Consider the following 26,728-nt stretch of genomic DNA (forward strand, 5'->3'; position numbering starts at 1 on the left):
TACATAAAGGAATTCTGGAAGGGTACATAGGTAAGTGGTGGAGGTGTTGGGGCAAAGGACAAAAACTGAGTGAGCAGGAAATTTTAAGTTAGTCCAAAAATAATAAAGACAAACAAGGGCAAAGATAGAAAAATGAAACCAGGAAAGTTAACATGAAAATAAGTATCTTGAAGTTCTATTCATTTGTATGACTGAATCACAAATTTGACACTATACATGTTAACAGGCCACTGGAAAGGGGACACCTGACCAACCACATGCACAGAAGTGAGTGATGGTGTCAGGGGAGCAGGGAAGAGTGGTCATGTTAGAGCATCTGACCCTTTCAAGGAGAACCAAGTGGGTTCCACTGTAAACTGATCTCATAAAAGATTGTAGGTGACTTCCTAAGAAATTTAACATTCTATCGTTTACATTAAATGCTGTTTCTAAAGACTCCAAATTTAAAAAAGAACAATTTTCTGCTATCTTTAAATTTTTTTAAAGTTTATTAGGGACTATTTCAAATATGTACAAAGGTAGAAAAAATGGGTAACTAATCCCCACATAACCACTATCAACAGTTATCAACTTACACCCATTTTTATTTCATTGACTCCCTGGTTTATTTTAAAGAAAATCCCAGATGTCTCACTTTATCCACATATACTTTTGTCTATATCTTCAAGAGATAAAGACTCTTAAAAAAACATAACCAGAATACTAAAACAGCCTAACTTTTAAATATATTGTATATGTAAGATATGAAGAAATAAAAGCTTTAGGATTTCTTTAGACCATCTTTATTTCTCAAACTTGCCTATTTACACAATTGCAGCTAACCACTTAAGTTGTGATAATGTATTTTATTTAACTCAAGATATCAAAAATATTGTCATATCAATATGTAATGACATTAAGAATAGTTGACATATTTTACATTTTTTTTCATACTAAGTCTTCAAAACCCAGTGTACATTTTATGCTCACAGTACATCTCAATTCAGATTTGCCACACTGACAGCATAGGCTTGGTTAAAAGTTAATGACAAGGGCTCTGCAGACAGGACATCTGGGTCCAAATCCTAGTCCTGGCACTTACCAACTGCCTGATGACCTTAAACAAAGTTAAGCAGCACTGTTTCTTTATGTATTAGTTTATCTGTAAAATGGGGATGATAATGTAGTAACTTCTTGAGGTGTCAGGGTGTTTTAAGAGAAGTTAATACATCTTAAGCAGTACCTGATATATGTAAGATACTACATGAATGCTAGCTGATTACTGTTATTCTCCTAAAGCTTTCCCTTAGAGATCAACTCGTCCAACTCCTTAGCCCACAGATGAGTAACCTAAGGCCCAGAGTTTGGAAGGCACTAGCCATAACAGCAAAGGCTCCAGATGCCTCTCCTCTTTGATTTCTTTTATTTATTTATTTTTAGAGAGAAGGGAAGGGAGGTAGAAGAGAGGGAGAGAAACACCAATGTGAGAAAGAAACATCAATCAACTGGCTGCCTCCCACATGCACCCCAACCAGGGACTGAATCACCAACCTGTGCACCCCGACTGGGGAGCAAACCAGCAACCCAGGCATGTGCCCTGACCAGGAATCAAATCAGTGACCTTTCGCTTTGCAGGATGACACCCAACCAACTGAGCCGCATCAGTCAGAGCAGGCGCCTTTCCTCTTGATGGCTCCTGGATGGCATGTTATTCTTAAATATTTAATATTCTCTGATGGACCAGGCAGAATCTCAGAACTCTGCGGTGTTTCAGGATCCTCACTCTGTTGAACTAATTTTCTCTTCACAAACATTTATTTCTTTGTTACCATTGTCAGGACATGTACTGCACAAATGGAAGGGTAGATAACCAGGTGTAATTTCCAGGACCCATTTGAGCATCTATAGCATGTATGTGGACTCCCTGTACTCACACACTATTCTCCTAGGACTAGTCATCTCGATTGAGCGCTTCCACTCACCATTGTCTTTTACAACTCATTTCTTCTTTTCAACAATTGAAGGGGGATAACCAACAAACCCTATGTCTGGCCTAGACCGCTATCCATACACCACTTGCAAATGCCTACTGCTCATGCCCTCCTGGGTGTCAAGACTGAATCTCTCCCCATCCCAGGCTGCATCTGCCACTAGGAGGAGTCCTGGAGCCATCCTAAGGGCTTCCCTTCCATTCATTCTCTACTTTAAATATCTAAACATCTCTTGGTTTTTTAGATCTGCCACTACCCAGCACACCTCAGGAATGTCAACACATGCCTGCAACAGCTCTCAGGTGGTCTCTGTCCTAGTCTCTTCCATCCCACTGGCAGTGGCACACTGCTGCCACACTCTCTTTTTAAATGATGAATCACTTCCACTCAAGATTTTTTTAAGGACTCCCTACCATAAAAAAGGGGGTTGACTTAGACTATTCTAAAAGTCACTTTTATTCCCATTATTGTGTTTCTAAATTTTCTAACTAGCTTTTGAGGACTGCAGTCCTCCTTCCCCCCATTATCTATCTGACTGAGGAAGGCCAACCCAATCCTGCCCTCCTCCCCAAACGCTTCTCTGCTCAAGTCTCCACACTGAGACCTCCTTTCTTTCCCATTGACTTTAACCGGACTGTTCTTCAAGGTCAAGTGTAAGCCCTATGTTCTATGTAAAGCCTTCTCTGACCACTCTGGTCTTTCCTTACTTGGAGCTACTGCTGTATGCTTTCTAGTGTTTCACAGACACCAGCTCTCTCCCCAGTTACACTGTGTACTTTTCTGAAAAGACATTATAAATTTTTAGAATTACATGGCACTGGGCAGGTTCACAGGAGGCTTTTTCTGAAGACTTGCTTATGAACAGCCTACTTCAGAATATTCTTTTATCTGTGTCAATCCTTTATAAGGCTTTTTCATTTGTGTTTTTCTCATTCAAGTGTGGAATGTTCAAAAAACAAAAACTTCTAATTTTGGTTGCAATGGATTTGAAAATTAAGAGTGCACAGGATGCAAGAAATCCACTGAATTCAAGATCTGCTGCTTTTGCAGGTGCTATTCAAATAAGGTGCAACAATGAAAATCATGAAGCAGATTTACTCGTGGATGCTCATAATTAAGCCAATGTAGTTTTCGTGTGCTGACTTCTACTTACTAAGTTTGGCTAATACATTTATGTGCCCTTTCATTTGTCATTCTGGAGGTGAAAAACAATGGTAAATTTCTATCAGTCCATTGTGCTCCATATTTAGGAGTACAGCAGAGCCTTGAATAACATTGTTTTGTTCAGCACTGTTTTGTTTTAACAGTGACAAGAGGCCACAGGAACTTAATTCTTATTTATATCAATTAGCCTATGGTAAAACTGGTTTCATCATACGTCATTTCACTTAAGGTTGCAGAAACTATCAACAACATTAAGTAAGGATTTATTGTACTGGTAAAATACCTGCTGGGAAAAAAACTTGGTAGGGAAGAGTGTAGATTAAATTGTTCACTGGGTAGTTGATAATAGACTTCATTAATCCATCACTCATATCCTTAAGAGCCACAACAGCCAGGATCATTCCTGGTTTTGCTCACCACCATATTTTTACCACATCACAGAGACAAAAACAGACACAGAAACATCAAAGTAAAGGAAGGAATCCAAAAGTTAGCCAAGTATGGGAAACACTGATGTCTATAAACTAAGCAAAAGAACAGATCATCACTTTAAACTTTTTTTGCAAAACTGTGTATAGAATTATTTGCACAACTGGCACCTACCTTCTCCACATCAGCTTTCTTTTCTGTGAGGAGAGCTACTGTTCTTTTATAAGCATCATTAATAAGTATTCGTACTTCGTCATCTATCAGTCTTGCAGTGGCTTCACTATAAGGTTTCTCTAATACCATGTCACCCTGACGCGGGAAGTCAAAGGAGATTTGCCCAACCTTTTCATTCATGCCAAACTGGACAATCTGAAAAAGAACACATCATTGGTAGTATACATCCATTTTTGGTGATAGGCTAACATATTTTTATAAAATGCCAGTAAATCTTTACAAAGACATTAATTAATTCCACACACTTCACTGTAATACCACTCTTTAACCTGGCAAAATCTACATGGCAGTCTTGAGCAGGCTGAGTGGACAAGTGTGTTCTGTGTAGATATAGCCAGCAATGAACAGTGTCTCAAATTCCTCAATGAGGAATACAAGACCGGAAGCCCCCAGACAACATCTATAATACAATCAGGTGAGAAACAGGTGGGGACAAATCCCAACAGCCATAATACCTGCATGATTCTACCCTCTGCATGAGGGAAAGTAGAAAAGAAGCAAAAAGCTTCTGACAGATGTAGGAGTAAGAACCTCAAACCCTCCAGGCTCTTCCTACAAAGAGCATCACATCACCTTGTGAACAACCGACTCTGGAAGGGGCATTTACATTTTTCTGTTTCGAGTCCATGGGGCTAGGAGATTATGTGAAGAGACTGGCACAGTCTGGGCCATAGCTAACGAAAATAAGCTTTACATTAAGGAGAAGCTTCTGGATTATCAACAAGACAAGTAAAAACAAGTGTTGGAGAGGTTGTGGAGAAAAGGAACCCTCACTTACTGCTGGTGGGAATGCAGGCTGTTTCAGCCACTATTAAAAACAGTATGGAGATTCCTCAAAAAATTAAGAATAGAGATACCATATGACCCAGAAACCGCTATTCTGGTATCTACCTGAAAAATTTGAAAACATTCACAAAGATATACACAACCTTATGTTCACTGCAGCATGACTCAGAGTGGCCAAGATGAAGTGTCCTTCAATAGAGGACTGGATAAAGAAGATGTGGTACATACATACTACCCAGACATAAGAAAAGATGAAATACTGCTCAGCCACAAGATGAAATATTACCATTTACAACAACATGGATGGACCTTGAGAATATTATGCTAAGCTAAATAAATCAGAAAAAGCTAAGAACCATAAGACTTCACTCATGTATGGAATATAAGACTGAAACTCATAGACACAGACAACTACGGTGGTTACCAGAGAGAAGGGGGTAGAGGGTATAAAGGATAAAAGGGGGCCAAATACGTGGTGACAGAAGATGATTCGACTTCAGGTGCTGGGCTCACAATGTAATACAGAGATCTTGTATCATAGTATGTACACTTGAAACCTACATAGTCTTATTAGCCAATGTCACCCCAATATATTTAAATAAAACAAAAAGAAGCTACTGCTTCTGAAAGTAAAATCCAAACTCAATAGAAAAGAGAAGGTCAGATAAAAGTGGGGAGCAGGAACAGAGCTAGGAGAACTCAGAAGCCATGTTTTTTAAAACTTTGTGAAAATAACAGAAAAATAATTCTAAAGCTAAAAAACTAGAAAAGCAGTTCCAATCTTCCTCTTTCTTAAGAGGTCAGGAAAACAAATTTCATATTGCCTATTTCAATGGGCAATAGAAAAATCACTTATGAAGTTATTATGAAAAACATGAGCAAAATAATGTCTCCACAGGTAAGGAAAGCAAGGTGGAAAGACATGTTCATAAAAGAGATGAAGGAGTTCCGGCCAAGATGGAGGCATAGGTAGAAACCCTTTGCTTCCTTGCACAACCTAAAGGAGGATAACAACCAATCTAAAATCAATAAACAACCAGAAGCTCCAGAAAACCAAACTGCATGGAACTCCAACAACCAAACAATTAAAGAAAATCAATCAGCCCTGGCTGGCGTAGCTCAGTGGATTGAGTGCGGGCCTGTGAACCACACAATCGTGGTTCGATTCCCAGTCAGGGCACATGCCTGGGTTGCAGGCCAGTTCCCAGCAGAGGACTCATGAGAGGCAACCACACAGGGATGTTTCTCTCCTTCCCTTCCTCTCTAAAGATAAATAAATAAAATCTTTTTAAAAAGTTAAAAAAAATCAACCAGAATAACCAGACTGGTAAGGCAGCTAACCACGAGGGCCAGCTGGGGGAGAAAAACTGCAGCAAGTCAGCAGACCTCGGGGCAGGGCTGGCTGAGGCATGGCAATGGGCTGCGCGGGCCGCACTGGCAGGGCTGACTTGAGGGGAAACAGACTCAGAGCTGATGCGGGCTGCTATGGTAGAAGAGACTCCCAGTTCCACACAAGAGTCTGTCAGAAAGTATGCTAGGTACATGCAGGCTGCATTGTTCCCTCTCTGGCGCCTCACCCAGGGGCAGCACCGCAGAAAGTTGCCCTGCCTCAGTGAATTCCTAAGGCCCCACCCCCTTAAAACTACTCATCTGTGCCAAGACAAAGAAATACAGCCAAAACGAAAGAACAGAGCATAACCTCAGAAAGAGAACTAAATGATAAGGACAGAGCTAACCCATCTGACGAAGAATTTAAAGTGCTGGTAATCAAAATGCTCACAGATCTGATTGAGCTTGGTTGAAAAATGAAAAAACAAAGATACCCAAAATGACATAAAGCAAAATATTCAGGGAACCAACAGTGACAGGAAGGAAATCAGGACTAAAAGCAATGATTTGAACAAAAGGAAGAAATAAACATCCAATTGGAACAGAATGAAGAACCAAGAACCCCCCAAAATGAAGAGAGGCTGAGGAATCTCTGGGACAACCTGAAACATTCCAACATCCGAATTACAGGTGTGCCAGAAGGAGGAGACAAAGAGCAAGAAACTGAAACCTTATTTGAACAAATAGTGAAGGAAAATCTGGAGAAGAAAATCTATCTGGAGAAAATCTTTCCTTCCCCAATCTGGAGAAGGAAAAAGACTTTCAGAAGTCCAGGAAACCCAGAGTCCCAAAGAAGTTGTACACCAAGGCACATCATCATTAAGTTACCCAAGATTAAAGACAAAGAGACAATCTTAAAGGCAGTAAGAGGGAAGGAAAGAGTTACCTACAAAGGAGTTCCCATGAGACTATCAGCTGATTTCTCAAAAGAAACTTTGCAGGCAAGAAGGGGCTGGAAAGAAGTATTCAAAGTCATGAAAGGCAAGGACCTACATCCAAGATTACTCTATCCAGTAAAGCTTTCATTTATAATAGAAGGGCAGAGAAAGTGCTTCTCAGATAAGGTCAAGTTAAAAGAGTTCATCATCACTCAGCCCTTATTCTTATGAAATGTCAAAGGGACTTATCTAAGAAAAGGAAGATCAAAAAACTAGGAATAGTAAAATGACAACAAACTCATGATTATCAACAACTGAACCTAAAAACAAAAACAAACTAAGCAAACAAGTAGAACAGGAACTGAATGACAGAAATGGAGATCACATGGAGGGTTATCAGTGGGGAAGGATAGGAAGGAGAATGGGAGAAAAGGTACCAGGGAAGACAAAGCATACTTGGTAGGCATAAAATAGATGGGGAAAGATAAAAAATGGTATAGGAAACAGAGGACTCAAAGACCTTACATGTACAACCCATGGACATGAACTAAGGGTGGGGGGAATGCTGGAGGGTTGGGGGTCAGGGTGGGGGGGGATAGAGGGAGAAAAAATTGGGAAAACTAATAGCATAATCAATAAAAATACTTAAAAATTATACTTAGGAGGGTAATTAATAAGAACAGAGTTTATACATTTCAAGGTAATTAATATTTGTTTGCAATTAAATTTCACCAATTTTTTAAAAGGATAAAAATTGCAGCCTACTCCTTCAAAACAGGCTGAAAGAAAACAGGAAAATTACAGAAAATATAAATGAGTAACAAAAATCAGAATCAGAAAAACTCCAATGAGGTCCTAGAATACAGAAAAAAGACATAAAAGAAAAAATTATTTTAAAAATAAAGATGAAGCTACAAACAGCACAAGAGCATACAAACTCAACAAAAATACCCTAAGAAATAAAAGGTAAAAGATGACAGTAAGAAAAAAAATTTTATGTGAGGCATAAAAAGATTTTGAGAAAGTGGCAGACCCAGAAGAGCTGACATGAATAACAGGAATGCCCAAAGAAGTCATTACTTAAGTTCTGATTGCTTTAAAATGGATTTAATAACTACTCCTTTCCTGAAAAGCCTAAACCAGTCACACACAGTAGTACTGTTTCAGAACCATTCATGCCCATTGCTCAAATGTGAGGAAGAAACACTCCATCTCATACTCACTTGGGCATACGCACTCTGGGTCACTTTCCTCAAGTCATCTTGAGCACCAGTTGTAATTCTTCCAAAGAAGATTTCTTCTGACACTCGGCCACCTAGAGTCATGCACATCCTATCCAAGAGCTGCTCTTTGGTGTACAGGTATTGTTCTTTGGGTAAATACTGAGCATAACCCAGTCCCTTGCCCCTTGGGATGATGGACACCTGGCAAGTACAAAACATAAAACTGTTAGAGACTCCACCACCAAATACAGACTTGATCACAATACTTACAGATAAACTCACTTATGAACAGTAAGCTCCAGCTGGGCACTCCATCAGCCTTGGCTAGATGAGATCTAGGAGAAGTGACTGTTCAGGAAAAATATTTCTCTTAGGACAACTTCACCTTAGAGTTCCAGAAAGTATTTGTCTTTTTATAAAACTCAATTGAAATTATTCAGTCTTGACAAAGACTGTCAAGTCTTTTTGAGTCAAGACATCTTGACTGAGTGGTGACATATCCTGAGAGCTTGGATACAGTGAGGGCTCCATTCGACATGACTGTCGGCCACAGCCACACCCTCCTTTACAGGACAGGGGGTAAGGCAGACCTTAATGATCAGCTTTATTTTCTTTTCTAGTCCTCTTTTTGCCATTGAATAAATTACTTTAATTTTGAAAAAAATCCACTTTATTAAGGGATGAATTTATATATAAAAGAATGCAACCATTTAAAGTGTACAGTTCAATGTGGGTTTTTTTTCCACGTTGGACGCACTTTTATTTAAACAACTCTTCAGTTTACAAAACATTGGGGGAGCCCCTTTTAATTTACACTTGAATACTAGTATGTAAAACATGAGTCTCTGTGGTCTGGGGAGAACACATCCCCACACAACAGATGGAGCTGCTTGTTTATTTACAGGTATGAGTTCATAACATGCAATTGTACAAACTTGTTCTTCATTCAGCTATTTTAAGATCGATGAGTTTTGACAAACTTAACTCCCTACCACGATGAAGAGACAAAATATTCTCTTCATCCTCAAAAGTTCCCCAGTTTCTCTTCGTAGTCAACCCTTCCCCTTACCCCCAGGCAACTGCAGATAGCTTTCAGCCCCTATGAATTAATGAATTAATTACAATTTCTAGAATTGCATATAAATGGAATCATACAGTATGTACCTCATTGTGTCTGGTTTCCCTCTTGGTTGCTGGGACTCACCTCCACTGTTGTATGTATTAATACTTGATTCATTTTTACTGTTGTGTAGCACTCCAATACACATTTCGTTCTTAAGCGATATCAGGGTTGTTTCCAGTTTATTGCTATTATTTATAATGTAGTAAAAGTCTCTGCATGGACATAATATTTTCATTTGTCTGGGTAAATATCTATGAGGGGATCTTTGGTCATTTGGAAGCATTTACAAGAAACTGCTACATTGTTCCTCAAAATGACCATTTCACATTCCTATCAGCAATGTATGTAGTAATTCCAGTTGCTCCACATTCTTATCAGCCCTTAAGGACCAGCATTAACACTGTAACCATTCAGAATTTCCTTATGGTTTAATTTGCATTACACTGATGACTAGTAATATTGGGTATTTCATGTGCTTACTATCTATTCATATACCACCTTTTGTGAAGTAGTCTTTTGTCATATACTGGGTTTTACTAAGTTGCTTGTTTTCTTAGTGAGTTTTAAGAGTTCTTTGTATTCTTTGTGTTCTAGATACAAGTCCTTTTTCATATGTGAGTACTGCAAATATTTTCAGAGTATATGGCTGCCTTTCATTTTCTTAATTGTGTCTTCCAAAGACACACGGTTTTTAATTTTGATGAGATCCTGTTTATCAACTGTTTTTGTAGTTCATGGGGTTTTTTGTTTTGTTTTGTTTTTTAAAAATATTTTATTCATTTATTTTTAGAGGGGAAGGGAAGGAGAGAGGGAGAGAAATATCAATGTATGGTTGCCTCTCATGTGTCCCCTGCTGGGAACTGGCCTGCAACCCAGGCATGTGCCCTGACTGGGAATCGAACTGCAATCCTCTGCTTCGTAGGCCCACACTCAATCCACTGAGCTACACCAGCCAGGGCTCATGGTTTTTGTGTCTTCAGAAATTTCTGGCTACCCAAAGTTACAGAGACTTTTTCCTAAGTTTTCTTCTGGAAGTGTTATAGTTTTAGCTTTTATGACCTATTTTCAAATTATTTTTTTGCATATAACATAAGGGGCAATGTTTACTTTTCCCCCCATATAAACACTGAGCTACCAGAACCACTTGTTAAGACAATCCTCCCCACCTACAATTACCTTGGTCTGTTTTAAAAAAAATCAATGAATCAATGACTTGTGAAGGTCATCTTCTGGACTCTATTCCAGCTCACTGGTCTATGTGTTAGTCCTCTCACCAATATTAGTCTTCATTACTGTAGCTGTATAAAAAGTCTAAAATCGGTCAGTGTAATCCCTTCAACTTAATTAACTATTCTAGTTGATATCTGCAATTCCATATAAATTCCAAAAAAAAAGGTTTGCTATGATTATGACAGAGATTGCACTGAAATGTCAGAACAATTCAGGGAGAACTGACATCACAACATTCCATGAACATGGTGTATCTCTACTTTTATTTAGGTCTGAATAATTCAATGCACAGGTCCTATAAAAACAGGGTGGGGCAAAAGTAGGTTTACTGTTGTTCATATGGAAGATAATATGACAATAAATAAAAGAATAAATAAAAGAAAACCCTGTTTCACATACAAACTCTAAATCTACTTCTGCCCATCCCATATTTTGATAAATTAATTCCTATGTATTCCATGTTTTTGATGCTTTGAATTTCATGTTTTGAATACACTGTAAATAAATATGGATTATTAAAATTTCCTTGTCTAATTGTTCATTGCTATATATAGAAATACAACTGATCTCTGCATATGGACCTTAAATTCTACAGCCTTGCTAACTTACTAGTTCTAGTGGCTTCTTTTTAGATTATTTAAAATGTTCTGTGTACACTTTTAGGCTGTCTCCTCCATGGTCCCCTTACTTCAGTGGACCCCCCTAAATTTCCTGTTATCCTAATAAAACAAGCCATCCGTGCTGCACCAGTTTGGGAATACATTCAGTTGAAAATGCAGAAAATTTAACGATCTCACTTGGTGCACCCGTCTCTTTGGTCTCTGCTTAGTTTCCCAGGCTCTCTGGGATATCCCTTTGTGTGCACGGTCTAGTAGTCAGCCAAGGATTTGGGTCGTTTCTACTTGGTTTTGGGTCTCCCCCCTCTGTAGCTTTCTTGCTTCTAGAATTTTCTTGTTAAATTTCCAATTATCTTTATATCCTAAACTTTCTCCTCTGCCAACTTGTAAGTCCAGCATTCCCCACCTCAGGCTGTGGAAGTCCTCAGGCAAGAAGCCACAAGTGCCCAATTCTAACTAACTGCAGCTATTACTTTTTAAAAGTAAACTCTCCTCAGGTTTGGTCTGCTTTGGGAAACTTTTCGGTCCCTTTCAATGGCAGTTTTCTTTCCAAAACTTTGTAGCTTACCCATGGGAGGTTTTGTGTAACCACTTTATCCCACTGTTATTACCAGATGTTTCTGCTAAATTTCTTTAAATTTAAACATCTCATCTATTTATCCTTTGAGGAAGTGCCATCTTCTTCTCAAGTAATTGCTCACACAATTACCTGGCTTACCTACTGTTCAACATAACCTGCTTTTACCTTTAGAAGTGGGTCTGCATGTTCCAGATACCAGCCAGCAACCGCATGACCTGCCTCATGGTATGCCACAGTTTTCTTCTCTTCAGGCTGCAGAACTTGGGTTTTTTTCTCTAAGCCTGACAAAAAAAAAACCCAACACCACTGCATTAGTGACCTGACATAAAAAGAGTTATCCAATACTATACAGTGCCTTATCTAAAAGGTGATTTAGAGATTAGGATGCTTTGACAATCCAAAAATGATCCAAGTCAGAATAAAAATAAAGGATCAACTTCAAAACAGACCCAACTATAGCAAAATGCACTTACTACCCCTACCCCAAGGCATACTATTTCCCTAACTTTCTTACTCTTTTGAGTCAAGAGTGTATTATTCTGGGATATAAACAGAAATGACAAATTACATTCAGCATTTAAGTCAACTTAAAACATATGTAATTCACCTGGCTCAGTGGACTGAGTGCTAGCCTGAGAACCAAAGGGGTGTTGGTTCAATTCCCAGTCATGGCACACGCCTGGCTTGTGGGCCAGGTCCTCAGGATGGGGAACATAAGAAGCAACCACAAACCACACTCTTTCTCCCTCCCTTCCCCTCTATCTAAAAACAAATAAATAAAATCTTAAAAAAAATACATACAGACACACACACACAATTCATAGAAAACAGAGTCTGGAAAGAGCTCAGTCTAGGTATTCAGAATTGCCAAGCACTGGGAAAGCAACGATGCCTGCCATGGTAGACTGCTTGGCAGACTGCCTGCTCTCTCTTCTTGATGGAAGGTAGACAATAGTCATAGGAAGGACTAAAGATCTTAGAAATACTGAGTCAGTTAGGCCAATGCTGCAGCACCCAGCATACTCAATGAACAGCCCAAGAGGGTTCTAAGAGCCAGACAAAGGAGCAGCAGGGTAGACCAGAGAAGATAAACCCCAAGAAACCTGTGCTGGGCCAGTGAAAGGCCCCTAATCTATGCACAATTCTTCTCTGGCCTGGATAAAAGTCGATGCTGAACCTCATCACACCTTAACAAAAATAGTTTTGTTGTGTTCAAGATAACTCATCTGAGAGAATTTATCAACTGATAACATATTAAGAAGTCTAGAAGATTTAAAAAAGAAATAAAGTAGTATGTTGCCAATGATACGACATAAGGCAAGTATGTGTATACCACAGGTGGAAAGTATATGCAAGGGTGGGAAGTTATACAGGGTGTGTTAACAAGCCCTCTGTTTTACAAAGATAAGCAGTTCTTGTTTAACCAAGAAAACGAAATTTCCCCCATAGTTTATCATAGGAATTTTTCATTTTTCGTATATTATCACAGAACAAAGGCTACCCACGGCTGGTTTACAGTGTCTGCACTGTGAACAGGTAAGTGTCATCCGCCTCAGAGCAGGGCCTCTTACTCTATCTCCCGGCAGCTCTCTTTTCACAGTCCCATTTTGTACTAAGCACTGATAGCATCCCTCTGACTTAAAGGCACAAATATGCAGTTTTCACATTTTTATAGTGATTTACTTCATTTAATTCCATCCATACCTCTGTCATTTTAGATTTTTTTCTTTTCATTAACAAATTTTAGAGTAAGTGGTTGGTACTCACTCATCCAATAGTTATTTAAAAACCTAACCCAGACTGAGCACATTGCTATTATAGCTCTAGAACCTCTCTGGAATCTCCCTTAATCTGGCTTCATACTCTCCCCTCAATTCAAACTGTCATGTCAAAAGTCACCAAGAACAGTCTCACTGCCAAATCCAAAGGTCATTCTCTCCCACATCCTCACATCATTTGATCCTGCTGCTAACTCTTCCTTAATAAACATGTGTTTGTCCTTGTCTCTTCTCCTCCAACTTCCTGAATCTTCTTTGACAGTACTTCTTCTTCCTTGTCTTATTTGTGGGTGCACCTTCTGGGTCTGTAAGCACATAAGCTTTGGTGGCTTCACTGATTCACATTTCACCTCTCTGCTAATTTGGCAATGCTTACTAGGTGAGTCCCTGTCGCCCTACAGGGCACCTGCTCACTGAGTCCTCTTACCCACCTTCACACTCCAGGAACCAGTCTATACCACTGTAGCATTCCAGAATTCCACATGGACACCCTGCTCTATTTCAAACCCAGCACATCTCATTTTCTGCCAAACTAGCTGCATTGGAGAACCCCACCCCACTGTCCTTGCAGCCCGTCAAGCTGTCCTCTTTTTTTTTTTTTTGCCTATTTTCATCAGAACCACCTGTGCTAAAGCCTGCTATCTCACATAAATGACTGCAAAGTTCTCTGTTTCCACATACTTCTTTCTTCTTCAGAGATAGATCATTTCCCTAAACTATCATTAATTATCACATTACTCAGTGGCTCAGGAAAAAAAACCCGCATTTGTTCAATATTGGCTACAGGACATTTTAATAATGAACTATAGAAATGATCCCTGAAGCCCTGGCTGGTGTAGCTCAGTGGATTGAGCGCGGGCCTGCAAACCAGACAATCGCGGTTTGATTCCCAGTCAGGGCACATGCCTGGGTTGCAGACCAGTTCCCTGCAGGCCAGTTCCCAGCAGGGGACGCACGAAAGGCAACCATACATTAATGTTTCTCTCCCTCTCTCCTTCCCTTCCCCTCTAAAGATAAATAAATATTAAAAAAAAAAAAAAGAAATGATCCCTGAAAATATAGTCTTGCACAAGACATTTTAAAAAGACCCTGAAGCCCTGGCTGGTGTAGCTCAGGGGATTGAGCGCGGGCCTGCAAACCAAGGGATCGCAGTTCGATTTCCAGTCAGGGCACATGCATGGGTTGCAGGCCAGTTCCCAGTGGGGATGCATGAGAGGCAACCATACATTGATATTTCTCTCCTCTCTCCTTCCTTCCCCTCTAAAGATAAATAAATAAAAATCTCTTTTTAAAAAGTCCTTGAGCTTAATATTCAAGGCTTTCTAAAATCTGGACTTAATTTTTTTCAGCTGTGCCTTACTTCCCATAGGAACCTGAATCTGACCAGTTTACTTTTGCTCTATGAAACACAGGGTGTATGCAACACTATCTCCAAAGCATCTTCTAATGTTCATGCCACTGTCACACAGTACCCCATCTGCCTACTGAGTCCAGTTTAAACTCCACCTCCTCTGTGTAGCCCTAACTGTAGTCCTTTCTCTCCTTTGAATGCCCAAATTTTTGAATTGCTAATTATGTTTCTATGAGTATTAAATTGTAAGATCTCTAGAAAGTAAGGAAAACAATCATGTGCATCCCCACCACGCTGGTGAGGTGAGCATTTCCTGGTTAAACAGTCATTAGAGCTGTTTACCCATCAGCTATATTTAACATAGAGCACATTTAATTCATATTTGGAAATAGGAAGGTTGTGAGCATTTATTAAAAAAATAGATTGGGCCCTGGCTGGTGTAGCTCAGTGGATTGAGCGCGGGCCTGCGAACCAGACAATCGTGGTTCGATTCCCAGTCAGGGCACATACCGGGGTTGCAGGCCGGTTCCCTGCAGGCCAGTTCCCAGCAGGGGACACATGAAAGGCAACCATACATTGATGTTTCTCTCCCTCTCTCCTTCCCTTCCCCTCTAAAGATAAATAAATAAAATCTTTAAAAAAATAAATAAATAATAGATTGGTATAGTTCAGAGGAAGACATCTATCTCACTGCTTGCTGCCCATGCAAGTGAGGCAGCATGTGAACTACCATCTCAGACTCACCCAACTCCTACATCTCCAGGGGATGAAAGGGAGTTGCAGCACCAAAGGAACACAGCAGGTGCATGGTAAGCCCCACAGCTAGGGAGATATACTTTTTTTTTTTTTGCTTCTAGATCTTGCCAAAACAGAGAAATCACTGGCCTCACATTCATCTTCTCAGCTTTGTGACTTGAGTTACATTCAGATGCCTTACCACCAATCACCCGTTCAATTGCTTGTTCAAAGTGTTTCTGGTTTATGGAATCTGAAAGGTGTCTCGCAGCAATCAAAGCAGCTTCATTACAGACATTAGCCACATCAGCTCCTGCAAAATGAATATACAGAACGGCTCAGTCACCAAATATGAACACTCAAACTAATTAGTCACACATTGTGGAAAACTAAACCCACAGTCGACCTCTCAACCAGCAGACTAGATTAGGGTTTTATGTAAATTTAATTCAGTCTGATTCATGATAACCCTAAGATATTCTAACACTCAATAAGAGCCTGGTAATATCCTGGCACTTTATATTGAGAGGCAAGTTTTACTAGTAAATAAATTATTACAGGCAAATATTTACCTTTACATACAATATTGCTCATATAGTAGCAAACAAAGATAATATTTAAATGCGCCCATTAATTAACTTGGTTCTACTCTGTGGGGAAGGTGATTTATGTGGCTATTACACAATATGCTGAAATATAATAAAGAAAAACATAAGCATTAAAATATCCTAGTGCGTTAAAACACCAAAAACTTCACAACTTGCCAAATGCTTTCTAGAGCCATAAGGTTCTTCGAATTAATTTTTCAGACAAAGTCTATGGTAATGCAAACAAACTATAACACAATGCATGTGTTCAACAAACAAATAGTAAAATATTATAAACTGCAAAGTCTAAAAACACAAAGCAAGTAAAAAGTTAGGACCTCTGAGACATTTAAGATGTTTATCTTCCTCTAACAATATACTTGTTATAATCTCCTTGTACTTTTCAAATGTTCCTTTTTATTTCATTTTGAGTTTGGAAGAGGAAGACAGGGAATGGGAAGAAAGGATCATATTTTATATTTTAAAATTCTCAGAATAAGCACATTAAAAGATGCTCAGCATCACTGGTCATTACAGAAATACACATCAAAACCTTGAGATACCACTTCATACCCACTAGGATGGCTACAGTCAAAAAGACAGACAATAACAAGTGTTGACAAGTGTGAAGAAACTGGAACCTTCATACATTGCTGGTGGGAATGAAAATGGTACAGCTGCTGTAGAAAACAATTTGGCAGTCCCTCAAAATGTGATTCAGCAATTCTACTTCTAAGTATATAACCAAGACAAGTGAAAACATATATCTATATAAAAATCTATACATGGATGTTAATAGTAGCATTATTCACAATAGCTAAAAGACAGATACAACCAAATGCCCATCAACTGATGAATGGATAAATAGTAATGTGGTATATCTATACCATGGAGTATTATTCAACCATAAAAAAATGAAAGCCTACAACACAGATGAACTCTGAGAACATTATGCTACATGGGAGAAGAAGCCAGGCACAAAAGACCACGTTATACAATTCTATCTATATGAGAGACTAAAATAGAAACATTTAGAGACAAAAAGTAGATTAGATTAGGGGCACCTAGGGCTAGAAATGGAGGGAGTGGCTGCTCATGTATTCTTTTGAGGTGAGGAACATATTTTTATTTATAGTGACTGGTTGCATACTGTATTTACTAAATATACTAAAAACCACTGAATTGTACTCTTTACACACAGGTGAACTTGATGGTATGTTAATTTTATCTGAACAGGGTTGTTTTTTAAAAAATCTAAATATTTTCTATAACATTGCTCAGTTTCACTGGCCATTTCTCAAACATCAAGGCCATGGCTGCAGAACCTGTACCTTTAGGTTCAGGTTCTGTACCTTCAGGTACCTTGGTTTATGGATAAAACGTTATGTTGTCAAGAAATTTGTCACAAATGATCCAGAGACACAGAGAAGAGGGTGAAGACATAGATAAGATTGAACATAAATTAAGAAGTGCTCCTACTAGCACTACTAGCTCCTACTAGCTAGCTAATGGGTGCAAAGAAATTCACTACACCATTTTCTCAACTTCTGCTATGTTTGAAATTTCTCACAATAAAAAAGTAAAAATATATACACAGGAAGCCCCAAGATGAGAGGTAACAAAGTGAACTGGCACCTGGCAACTATCATTGATTTAAAGAACTTATAATCAGAACAGATTATGTTCCACTCACCTGAAAACCCTGGAGTTAAGGATGCAAGTTTTCTTGCCAGTTTCTCCTTTTCCAAAGTACTGTCCAATTTTAGTGGTCTGAGGTGAACTTTGAAAATAGAGGCTCTTCCTTTTATATCTGGTGGTCCTTGAGAAATTATTTTTAAGGGAACAAAAGTCATGGTTAAACAGTGACATCCTCATGAAAACTGGACCAAATTCAATGAAAATCATCTTACCAATAAAGATTTGCCTATCAAAGCGCCCTGGTCTCATCAGTGCAGGATCTAGGATATCTGGTCGATTGGTGCCGGCCAAAATGACCACATTTGTGGTTGTGTTAAAACCTGAAAAGACAATACCAAAGACACAATCATTATTAAGTAACATGAGGCAGAAAGTAAACATGTACCTGAGAAGAATATAAGAACACTACAGATATACTGCTATTTAAATTTTTTTCAATTTATTATCTAATGTTTTAAGTCACAAACATAAGTGATTTTTTTATTATTCATATGTCCTTAATAATACTAGTCATAATTTTAAGAATCAATTTTTTAAAGACAAAGATTTTAATTTATTTAACTAGAAATTCAGATGTTATCAATTTTAAGAATGTTTTATAATCAATAAGATTAAATTTGCAAATGATGTGTCTAAACTCCCTGGGCCATGGGATAGCCCACTGCGTATGTGAAGACAGATCTCAACCTCCACCTCCAACCACTTCTCCAAGCTCAACTTGCTCAGTTTTACTGGCCATTTCTCAAACGTCAAGGCCATGGCTGCAGAACCTGTACCTTCAGGTTCAGGGTCTATAGCTTTAGGTATCTTGGTACTGAAAGATCCCAGATATTAATTTCCCCAAATATGGCTCTCTGATTTAAACACGTGGTACTACATGTGGACTGACCACCAGAGTGAAGAAGGAGCACTACCTTCTGATTCTGGACACAATACCCACTCAGTAGTAATATAAGCTGGCTCAATACTTGTCACTGTGCCCTCCCCTTTGTGAACACCCAACAGCATCCACGTATCTTACAGCATGAAGGACCTGGCCCATCCTAAGGACTGGCTTTCTTAAATAAAAGGAAAAAAGACTGCTACTCCCTTAGTAAAAGAGTATTCATGATTTGCCAAATTCATACATGGTTACACTTGGGTTTTCCTGATGCTCCAGAATCATAAATAGTTTTGAGAATAAGACTAAAATCTTTTGAGTTATTTCACCAATTTTCCTCTTATTCAATACCAGGTACAAATACCATCTTAACACTAATATTAAGTTATGGCAGGCTGACAGGAAAAGAATATTTTGTTACTATCTACACTGGTATAAAAGAGCATTTTAAAAGGCTGTTTTAGAAATGCTTTTTTTGGGGGGGAAGTGGTTAATAAGAGCATAAGGATTCTCCTTTAAGATATAATATATAGAACAATTAGACAATGTAATTTAAAATACAAAAGACTCAAATATTCACCATCCATTTCCACAAGCAATTGATTAAGTGTATTCTCCTGTTCACTCTGCCCCCCAAAGTTGCCTCTTCCTCTCTTCCTTCCTACAGCATCTATTTCATCAATGAAGAGAATGCAAGGGGCATTCTTCCGAGCAAGGGCAAATAAGTCTCGAACCTGGATAAAAATATAAACTAGAGTCAGTTGACAAATACATTATTATTTATCCTCCCAATAAAAAAAAAATAAACATCAATTTTCCTGCCCCACAGGAAGACAATTTTTTTTTTGCGTTAAACACTGTACAGTAAATATTTTAGAAGTTACAAGTAGCAAAGAAGTGAAGTGGCACATAACCTTGTGGGTAACTGACTTAAGGTAAGCAAATATTTTTATAACCTCATAAATTACTGTATATGAAAGCACTAACAATATCTTCTACTTTTACAGCATCAAATTAATAATATATATCTTTAGCCTACAAAAAGATAATACAGTAGCACTGTAAACTTTACATTCCCAGTTTAAAAGTTCAAACTACTCTGAGATTCACATTGCATGCCTGAGGCCATTATTAACAGGGACTTACTAAAAGATCTAGGCAACACTTACACAGAAAGTAAAGGAATGACCCACCCAAGTCCACCCAGCAATTGACCCAGAGCCTCTGACAGTGCCCTACCCTCAGCCCTGCTGCCAACAGGAGCAGTTGTGAGGCCCCTACAGCCATATCTGCCCCACAAAAGCATGCCCCTCAGGCTACTCGCTTAGGTGGGTTGAAGAAGGACTAGGTCTCCCCATTGCCTCACTATCAGTGACAGAGTTCAGGGTCGCACTCTATCAACCTACCCCTAATGGAGAGATCCAGAGACAAACTCCCTATCCCTCATATCCCTTTTACTTCCTTCACCTAAAGTCCAAGTCTCCTATCATCCTCCTGGGCCTGGACTTCTGAAATATTTATGCGTACATTGCTCTCAGCACATCCCTTAATGTAACTCATCTCCCTCTAATACAGTATGACCTCCCCTCTGAACTACACATCTGTGATCAACAGTCCTCTACCCTCTCAAACTCTTTCCTGAATAATTATTTTATCTCTTTGCCTAAAATGAAATTTGGCTGTTCCTGCAAAGCTCTCAACTAGAAGGTTTTTCATCTTTCCCTCCGGACCAGTTTGAGACTAACATCCACTTCATATCCCAAAATAATTCCACTGGAAAACCCCCTGCGCACTGAGACTCCTGCCATGTGCCAGACACTGTAGCCACCTAGTCACCTATTTCCCTACTTTCCCACCCATATCCCCCACCAGGAACAATTTTCTTAGTGATTTACACACTCCTGCAGGTCCTGGTCTTTTGGTTCCCTAACCCACTTCTTCAATTACCTTTCCCTCCACTCTGACATGACTAGCACTGCCATGGTCCCCTCTAAACAGCCAGCTTCAAACAGTCTAGTCACTGACCATCCATCCTCCTGACCACCTGGCCTGCCCACGTACTCAAGCACCTTCCACAACCAATTCATCTACTTTTTAGCTCTCCATCCCTTTAGGCCCATTGCTTTCCCTCCAACCATAGCTGTTCTCTGGTCTTTAATTCCATCTGTGCCCATATTAGATTCCATGACCCATCATAAAAAACTTCCCCATACTCTCCTATTTTTCTAAGACTTATCTGCCTTACAAAAGTCATATGAATCTACCATCTCCACCTATCATAGTTCATCTATTGTAAGATGCCAATAATGGTTAAGATCCATCATTATCACTCTACTTGTCACTGAAAAAGAAAAAAATGCTGTCAAATGATAGCACAACACTTTTATTGCTTATAAATTGTATCCCGATATTTAGAAAAGTAATTGTGATAGCACTCTATAGTGCTATCTATAGCATTTCTATAGTGCTTAAAAAGAAAAGATCAACATCTTAGACATTGGTAAAATACATGAGAGTAAAAATTTAAGTGTTTCTTTAAAAATTATTCCACACTCACATTTCCTGATTTCAAAACTTAGTACAAAACAACAATAATGAAGATGGCGTGATACTGGCATAAAGATAAACATACTGGTCAGTGAGGTAGAATTGAGAGTCCAGAAATAAACCCATCTACCCGTGGTCAAGGATATCAATACCATTCAATGGGGAAAGAACAGTCTTTTTAACAAATGGTATTGGGAAAACTGGATACAGACTGTAGAAGAGTGAAGTTGGACCCTTATACCACACCACATTTACTCAAAATAGATCATATGAATTTGAAATGGATCACAGATCTAAAGGAAACAGCTACAACTACAAAACTCTTAGAAGAAAACATAAGAATAAATAAATATTTACAACCTCGATCTGGCAATAGATTCTTAGTTGGCACTAAAAGTACAAGCAACAAAAGAAAAGAACAAATACACTGGACTTTTTTCAAAATTTAAAACTTTGGTGCTTCACTATCAAGAAAGTGAAGACAACTCAAAGAATGGAGAAAAATATTTGTAAATCATATACCTGACTTGAGTTAGGACCCAGAATATAGAAACAGCTCTTACTACTCAACAACAAAAAGAGAATCCAATTAACAGACTACAAAGTTGGTCAGGGTGGGGAAAGTGGGAAAACGTCATAGGCCTTACTGAGTGAGGCTTTGCCCTGAAAGAGTATTCAAGGCAGTGACTGGTAAGGTGTTACTCCACAGTATGCCAGGGCACAGGGCCATCTTTACTAAATCCCTGTTTCAGAGGAACAAAGGAGGAGGATGAGGAAGCTGCACCACCAGAATAAAACAATAGGCCCTGGATAGTGTGGTTCAGTCGACTGAGCATTGGCCTGGGAACCGAAAGGTCTCTGGTTTGATCCCCAGTAAAGGCACATGCCTGGGTTGCAGGCCATGTTGCCAGTGGGGGGTGAGTGAGAGGCAAGTGAACCATGTATCTCTCACACACTGATGTTTCTCTTCCACCCTATCTCCCTCCCTTCCCCTCTCTCTAAAAGTAAAACAATTTTAAAAACTTAAAAAATAAAAAATAAAACGAAGACTTACTCTAGCTGGACCCACACCAACAAACATCTCTAAAAACTCGGATCCACTAACAGTGATGAAAGGGACGTTGGCTTCTCCAGCTGTGGCCTTAGCTAACAGCGTTTTCCCCGTGCCTGGAGGACCAGTAAGAATGGCACCCTTCAGATACAAAAAAGAGAAAGCACATTTAACTAGGGTTTCAGAAAAGTGAAGTGCATGTCCATAGACAATTCCTAGGTATAAATCTGGATAAATTTTAGTGATATACATTAAATATTTCTTAAACATTTGAAATATGGTAGAATACTCTTACATTATTACGAAGAGGAAGAAAAGATTATTAGAGATTATATTGTTTTTAAAAATTTGGTCAGAATGTGAAATCTTAAATATTTCTCTTATCAGATTTTGTATTTACTTAAATAATTAAAAAAGACACAATCACACTCCCAATTTACGTTCTGCTTTTTTCTTCCCTTTGAAGTTTCACAAATGAAGTAAAAAACCTAATATGATAAACTTAAAAAAGAAAAAGTGTGTTTGCTTAAACACTAACTATTTAAGTTATAGAAATGCTCAAATACAATGTGTACAGGTACTTAAATAAGTTCATAGCAAATTATAAAAATGGCTATTTATCCATTTAGGTAGGACATAAAATCAAGGAAATGGTGGTTCCTTTTACAAAGGATTCCTTTAAAGTTAACTTTATTAATAGATTTTTAGAAGAATTAGTTAAACATTTTTGATTAATTTAGTTAATGACTGAGGCAGGACCTGGGAGTACAAAAATCAGTACTGAAGCCAGCCCATCACTAGCAGTGGTCACAAGGCTGTCTGCTGGGAGGAAGGCAAGAATTAGTGCTGTCTGGCTCTTCTCCACCAAGTGCTGTGCCATGAATTTCAGTGACAAGACCAAGCAGAGCATTTATTCATATCTGCTGAAGGAGGAACTGGGTGATGACAGGGCACTATGGCTGAGAAGTGGGGTGTCTAAAGCAGACTGGAGGAAGAAGGAAAGCAACTCAAAGAAGGCTTCCGAGGGGAGAAAACATAAATCTTTTGGGACTCAACCCACTATATGCAAGAGCACACATGCACACAGACCACATAACCCAAAAAGACTCGAGTTAAGCAAAGACTAGAAAGTTAGGATAGAGGCTGGCGTGGCTCAGTTGGTTGAATCTCGTCCCACAAAGTGAAAGTCACTGGTTCAATTCCCAATCCTGGGCCGAAGCCCAGGCCCAGCTGGAGCACATGTGAGAGGCAGTCCATTGATGTTTCCCTCTTTTTCTTCCTGTCTCTAAGACTAAATAAAATCTTTAAAAAAAAAAAAAAAAAGAGGAAGGAGGAAAATAACTACTTTATAATGAATAATCAGACTTTGTAAAATTATAATTTCAGAGATTAATAAAGAATTCAAAATATTTTGAGTTAATGAGTTGAAAATAATCTTCTGCAAGTTTACTTTACCTTTGGGATTTTTGCTCCTAGGTCTTGATACTGCTTTGGGTTTTTCAAGAAATTCACAAATTCCATTATCTCTAGCTTGGCCTCCTCACAGCCAGCCACATCTTTGAACTTCACATCTATCTCATCCTTTAAGACCTTGGCAGTGGTTTCTCCAACACTGAAGAGTCCACCCATCCCTCGGCCTGTTCGACCAATACCAGCAGGCCCTCTCCGTATGGTGTACAGTAAGAAAGCGATGATGAGCACCGTGGGCAACATGCTCAGGAGGAATGAACTAAAAAGGGAACCACACACAACAGCAACATACTTTTAAGACTGTTAATCTTTGGCTTTTTAAATGTTTTGCAAGATATACTTTTTGATAACTGCATACATTTTATTATATATTTTTATAAAACCTGAATGCTCTAATATTTTAGCTGAGGCCCAAGGAGAAGCTTAGTGTCAGTATCACTGAAGCAAAAAGCACAGAGATCAAAAACCCTGTTCTTAACATGTATTAATATTTTATTCCTATCCCAATATCTACAACTTATGTACAATGCAAACCTAAATGTGATTTACTTTTATCATTATAGCTGAGTTTCAAAGAAATTTCTTTTGAATCACTCACTTAAAATTTTAACATAATCCTGATATTAGCCTGCATAGAAATTCCAGTTCTATTACTGGAATGCCTCAACTTATTCTGAAGAGGTATCTTCCAAATATCAAATCCTTGCTAAGTTAACCACACATGAGTTTCAAAAGTCCAATATATATTTCTTACATTTAGTATTGGCAGGTACAAGCATTTATGTATTGAAAATTCATACCATTTTACTATAAATTACTTTTTCTTTCTCCTTCATGTTACAGTTAAAGTTCTATTATTGATTTACTTTCAAAAGTGTGCATGCACTTTAAAGGGGGTATTATGAAACCTTGAAGGAATGGCATCACAATTGCTAATAGTGTTTATTTCTGGGTATTGATGTTATAGATGCTTTTTTACTTACTTTATATTTTCTCAGTTTTCAACAGAGACCATGTATTATTGCCTGTTTGATAGACTTTATATTGAGCTTTCAGATAAGGATATAAGATTTTTAGTGGCCAACTGCTTACGGAGTACCAACATTAACTATTGTGCTATATATGCTTTTCCAATGGTAATGAGTGCTGCACAGGCTTTTCCATCCAGCTTGTGCAGAACTGCTCTGCCCTCAACCTTGTGCCTGTTGCAGGGATGTACTTGGGAATGGCTTACAGTCTGGGCATGCTTTTTGCCTTTTATCTGTTTGTCTTAGGTCAAAAACAAAACAAATACCAAGATTTACTTCCCAATTTTTCATTTTTTATAATATTTTAAATGCTCCTACAGCAGGCAGCAAGAACCATGAAAAATTTACATTTGGTTTCTTTCTTGAGGAAAAAAAATATTCACTGACAATAAAAATTTAAAGAATGATACAATAAATTTTTTGTAATGTTTCAGCACCAGTCTATAGAGTTAAACAATTATATGATAGCCTTAGGGACTGAGATCTTTATCATATGTGAGACAATTTCAATAGCTATCTAAATCTAAATACTGCAAGTAGATTGCAGGTTTACACAAACCAGGATTCAAAAAAGTCCCTAAAATTGAGCAACACTATCCGCTCAATTAACACACCTGTTAATTAACTCTCTGTTTTTCTACTCTTTCACATACAGAAAAACTAAGATCAAATCGTAACTGCAGAGCAAGGTATACCCCCTGTATTCAATGCAAATGGGGCAACTGCCAGGTTGTTGGGTGTGCCCAGATGACCACTCAAGATGACCACTCAAAGGCAATATAATTCCCAAGTAAGTTTAAAGACAAATCACTCTTGAAATCAATGGGCCCGTCTTAAAACATTCAGACTTATAAGTGGCCTTTTTTTAAATACACATAACCCCTAAGGGAAGCAGCAACTCTAAAAAGAGAGGAAAAAAATCACTTAAAATTCTTGGAAAATTCTGAAATATAAATGTGAATACAGTTAAAGGGTGGAAACACCACACTTTAACACAATGGGGCTCTTCGGACAAAAATTCTACTAAAAGTGCACTGGACATTAATACCCTAAACCACCGCTTAATCATGGTAATTATAATGTATAGAAAATTAATTAGTTTCTAGCAAAAACTAGTAAATTACCAATGGTTTTTTAAAAAGCTGGCCAAATTAAAGAAGACCTATTTGATAATGTACTGTGTAACCTGCCAGCTGGTGATGGAATACATAGTGAACCATATAGAACACAGCAGTTTTCAACATGTATATGTATGTTCACTGCTTCTTACCCATCACTTTCAGCAATGTAGACGACAGGGACCCGATTCTCCCCTTCTATGCCCAATTCCTGCTGTAAAGTTTCCAGATTCCGCTCAAAGGTGTCCACACTGCCAATATTAAACCAGACGTATTGCTATAAAAACAGAGAAACAAAATATCCTAAGAATGAAGGGGAAAGGAAAGAGTTTAATTCACTAAAGGGTTTAATTTTTTAAAAATTTTCAGAAATAGTGAAAATGTACGAATTAAAAAACCCAACAATAATAAAAGGCTGGTTTTAATGATATAATGATTAAATTTCACTCAGTGAGAATATCTGGTTATCCTTGGCAAATAAGCATTTCTTTAGCAATATTCCTCAGTAGTTCTAAAACTGTAAATTCAAAAGTATAAAAAAACTATTTGAATACACAATCCTTTTTATAAATAAATATGCCCCTTTTACCTCTTTTCTATTTCCCAGTTATTTCTCAGCTACCTATTCCCAAACTAAAAGCTACTGTGACACAGTAATAACAACCAAAATTTATTGAGCACTTACTAAATGTCAGCATTGTCCTAAGCCCTTTATATACATTAACTCATCAACCTTCAAAGCCACTCTAAGAAGTAGGTACTATCACCAGGGTGATTATCAAATCTTAACATCAGAAGGCATCCTCACGTCACCCTGTTACCCTTCTATTCATTCAGACTGGTGAGTTACTGAGGCCCTAGG

At 38.3% G+C, this 26,728-nt stretch overlaps 1 protein-coding gene across 2 annotated transcripts in view; it reads right to left on the reverse strand.

Moving 5' to 3' along the window:
- Positions 1 to 26,728, reverse strand: part of AFG3L2 (AFG3 like matrix AAA peptidase subunit 2) — a 43,651-nt gene that overhangs the window by 1,806 nt on the left and 15,117 nt on the right. For both annotated transcript variants that reach the window (XM_037134476.2, XM_037134478.2), the window contains 10 exons: positions 26,019 to 26,143; positions 23,706 to 23,979; positions 22,254 to 22,391; positions 19,233 to 19,386; positions 17,985 to 18,092; positions 17,768 to 17,893; positions 15,690 to 15,800; positions 11,789 to 11,904; positions 8,074 to 8,274; positions 3,738 to 3,932 (listed from right to left, as the gene is read on the reverse strand). In XM_037134476.2, coding sequence (XP_036990371.2) covers positions 3,738 to 3,932; positions 8,074 to 8,274; positions 11,789 to 11,904; positions 15,690 to 15,800; positions 17,768 to 17,893; positions 17,985 to 18,092; positions 19,233 to 19,386; positions 22,254 to 22,391; positions 23,706 to 23,979; positions 26,019 to 26,143 — 1,548 coding nt within the window. The remainder of the gene's footprint in view (positions 1 to 3,737; positions 3,933 to 8,073; positions 8,275 to 11,788; positions 11,905 to 15,689; positions 15,801 to 17,767; positions 17,894 to 17,984; positions 18,093 to 19,232; positions 19,387 to 22,253; positions 22,392 to 23,705; positions 23,980 to 26,018; positions 26,144 to 26,728) is intronic.

This window comes from Artibeus jamaicensis, unplaced genomic scaffold (genome assembly GCF_021234435.1).
Source record: "Artibeus jamaicensis isolate MK-2021 breed Jamaican fruit bat unplaced genomic scaffold, CSHL_Jam_final contig_511, whole genome shotgun sequence".
Lineage (NCBI taxonomy): Eukaryota > Metazoa > Chordata > Mammalia > Chiroptera > Phyllostomidae > Artibeus > Artibeus jamaicensis.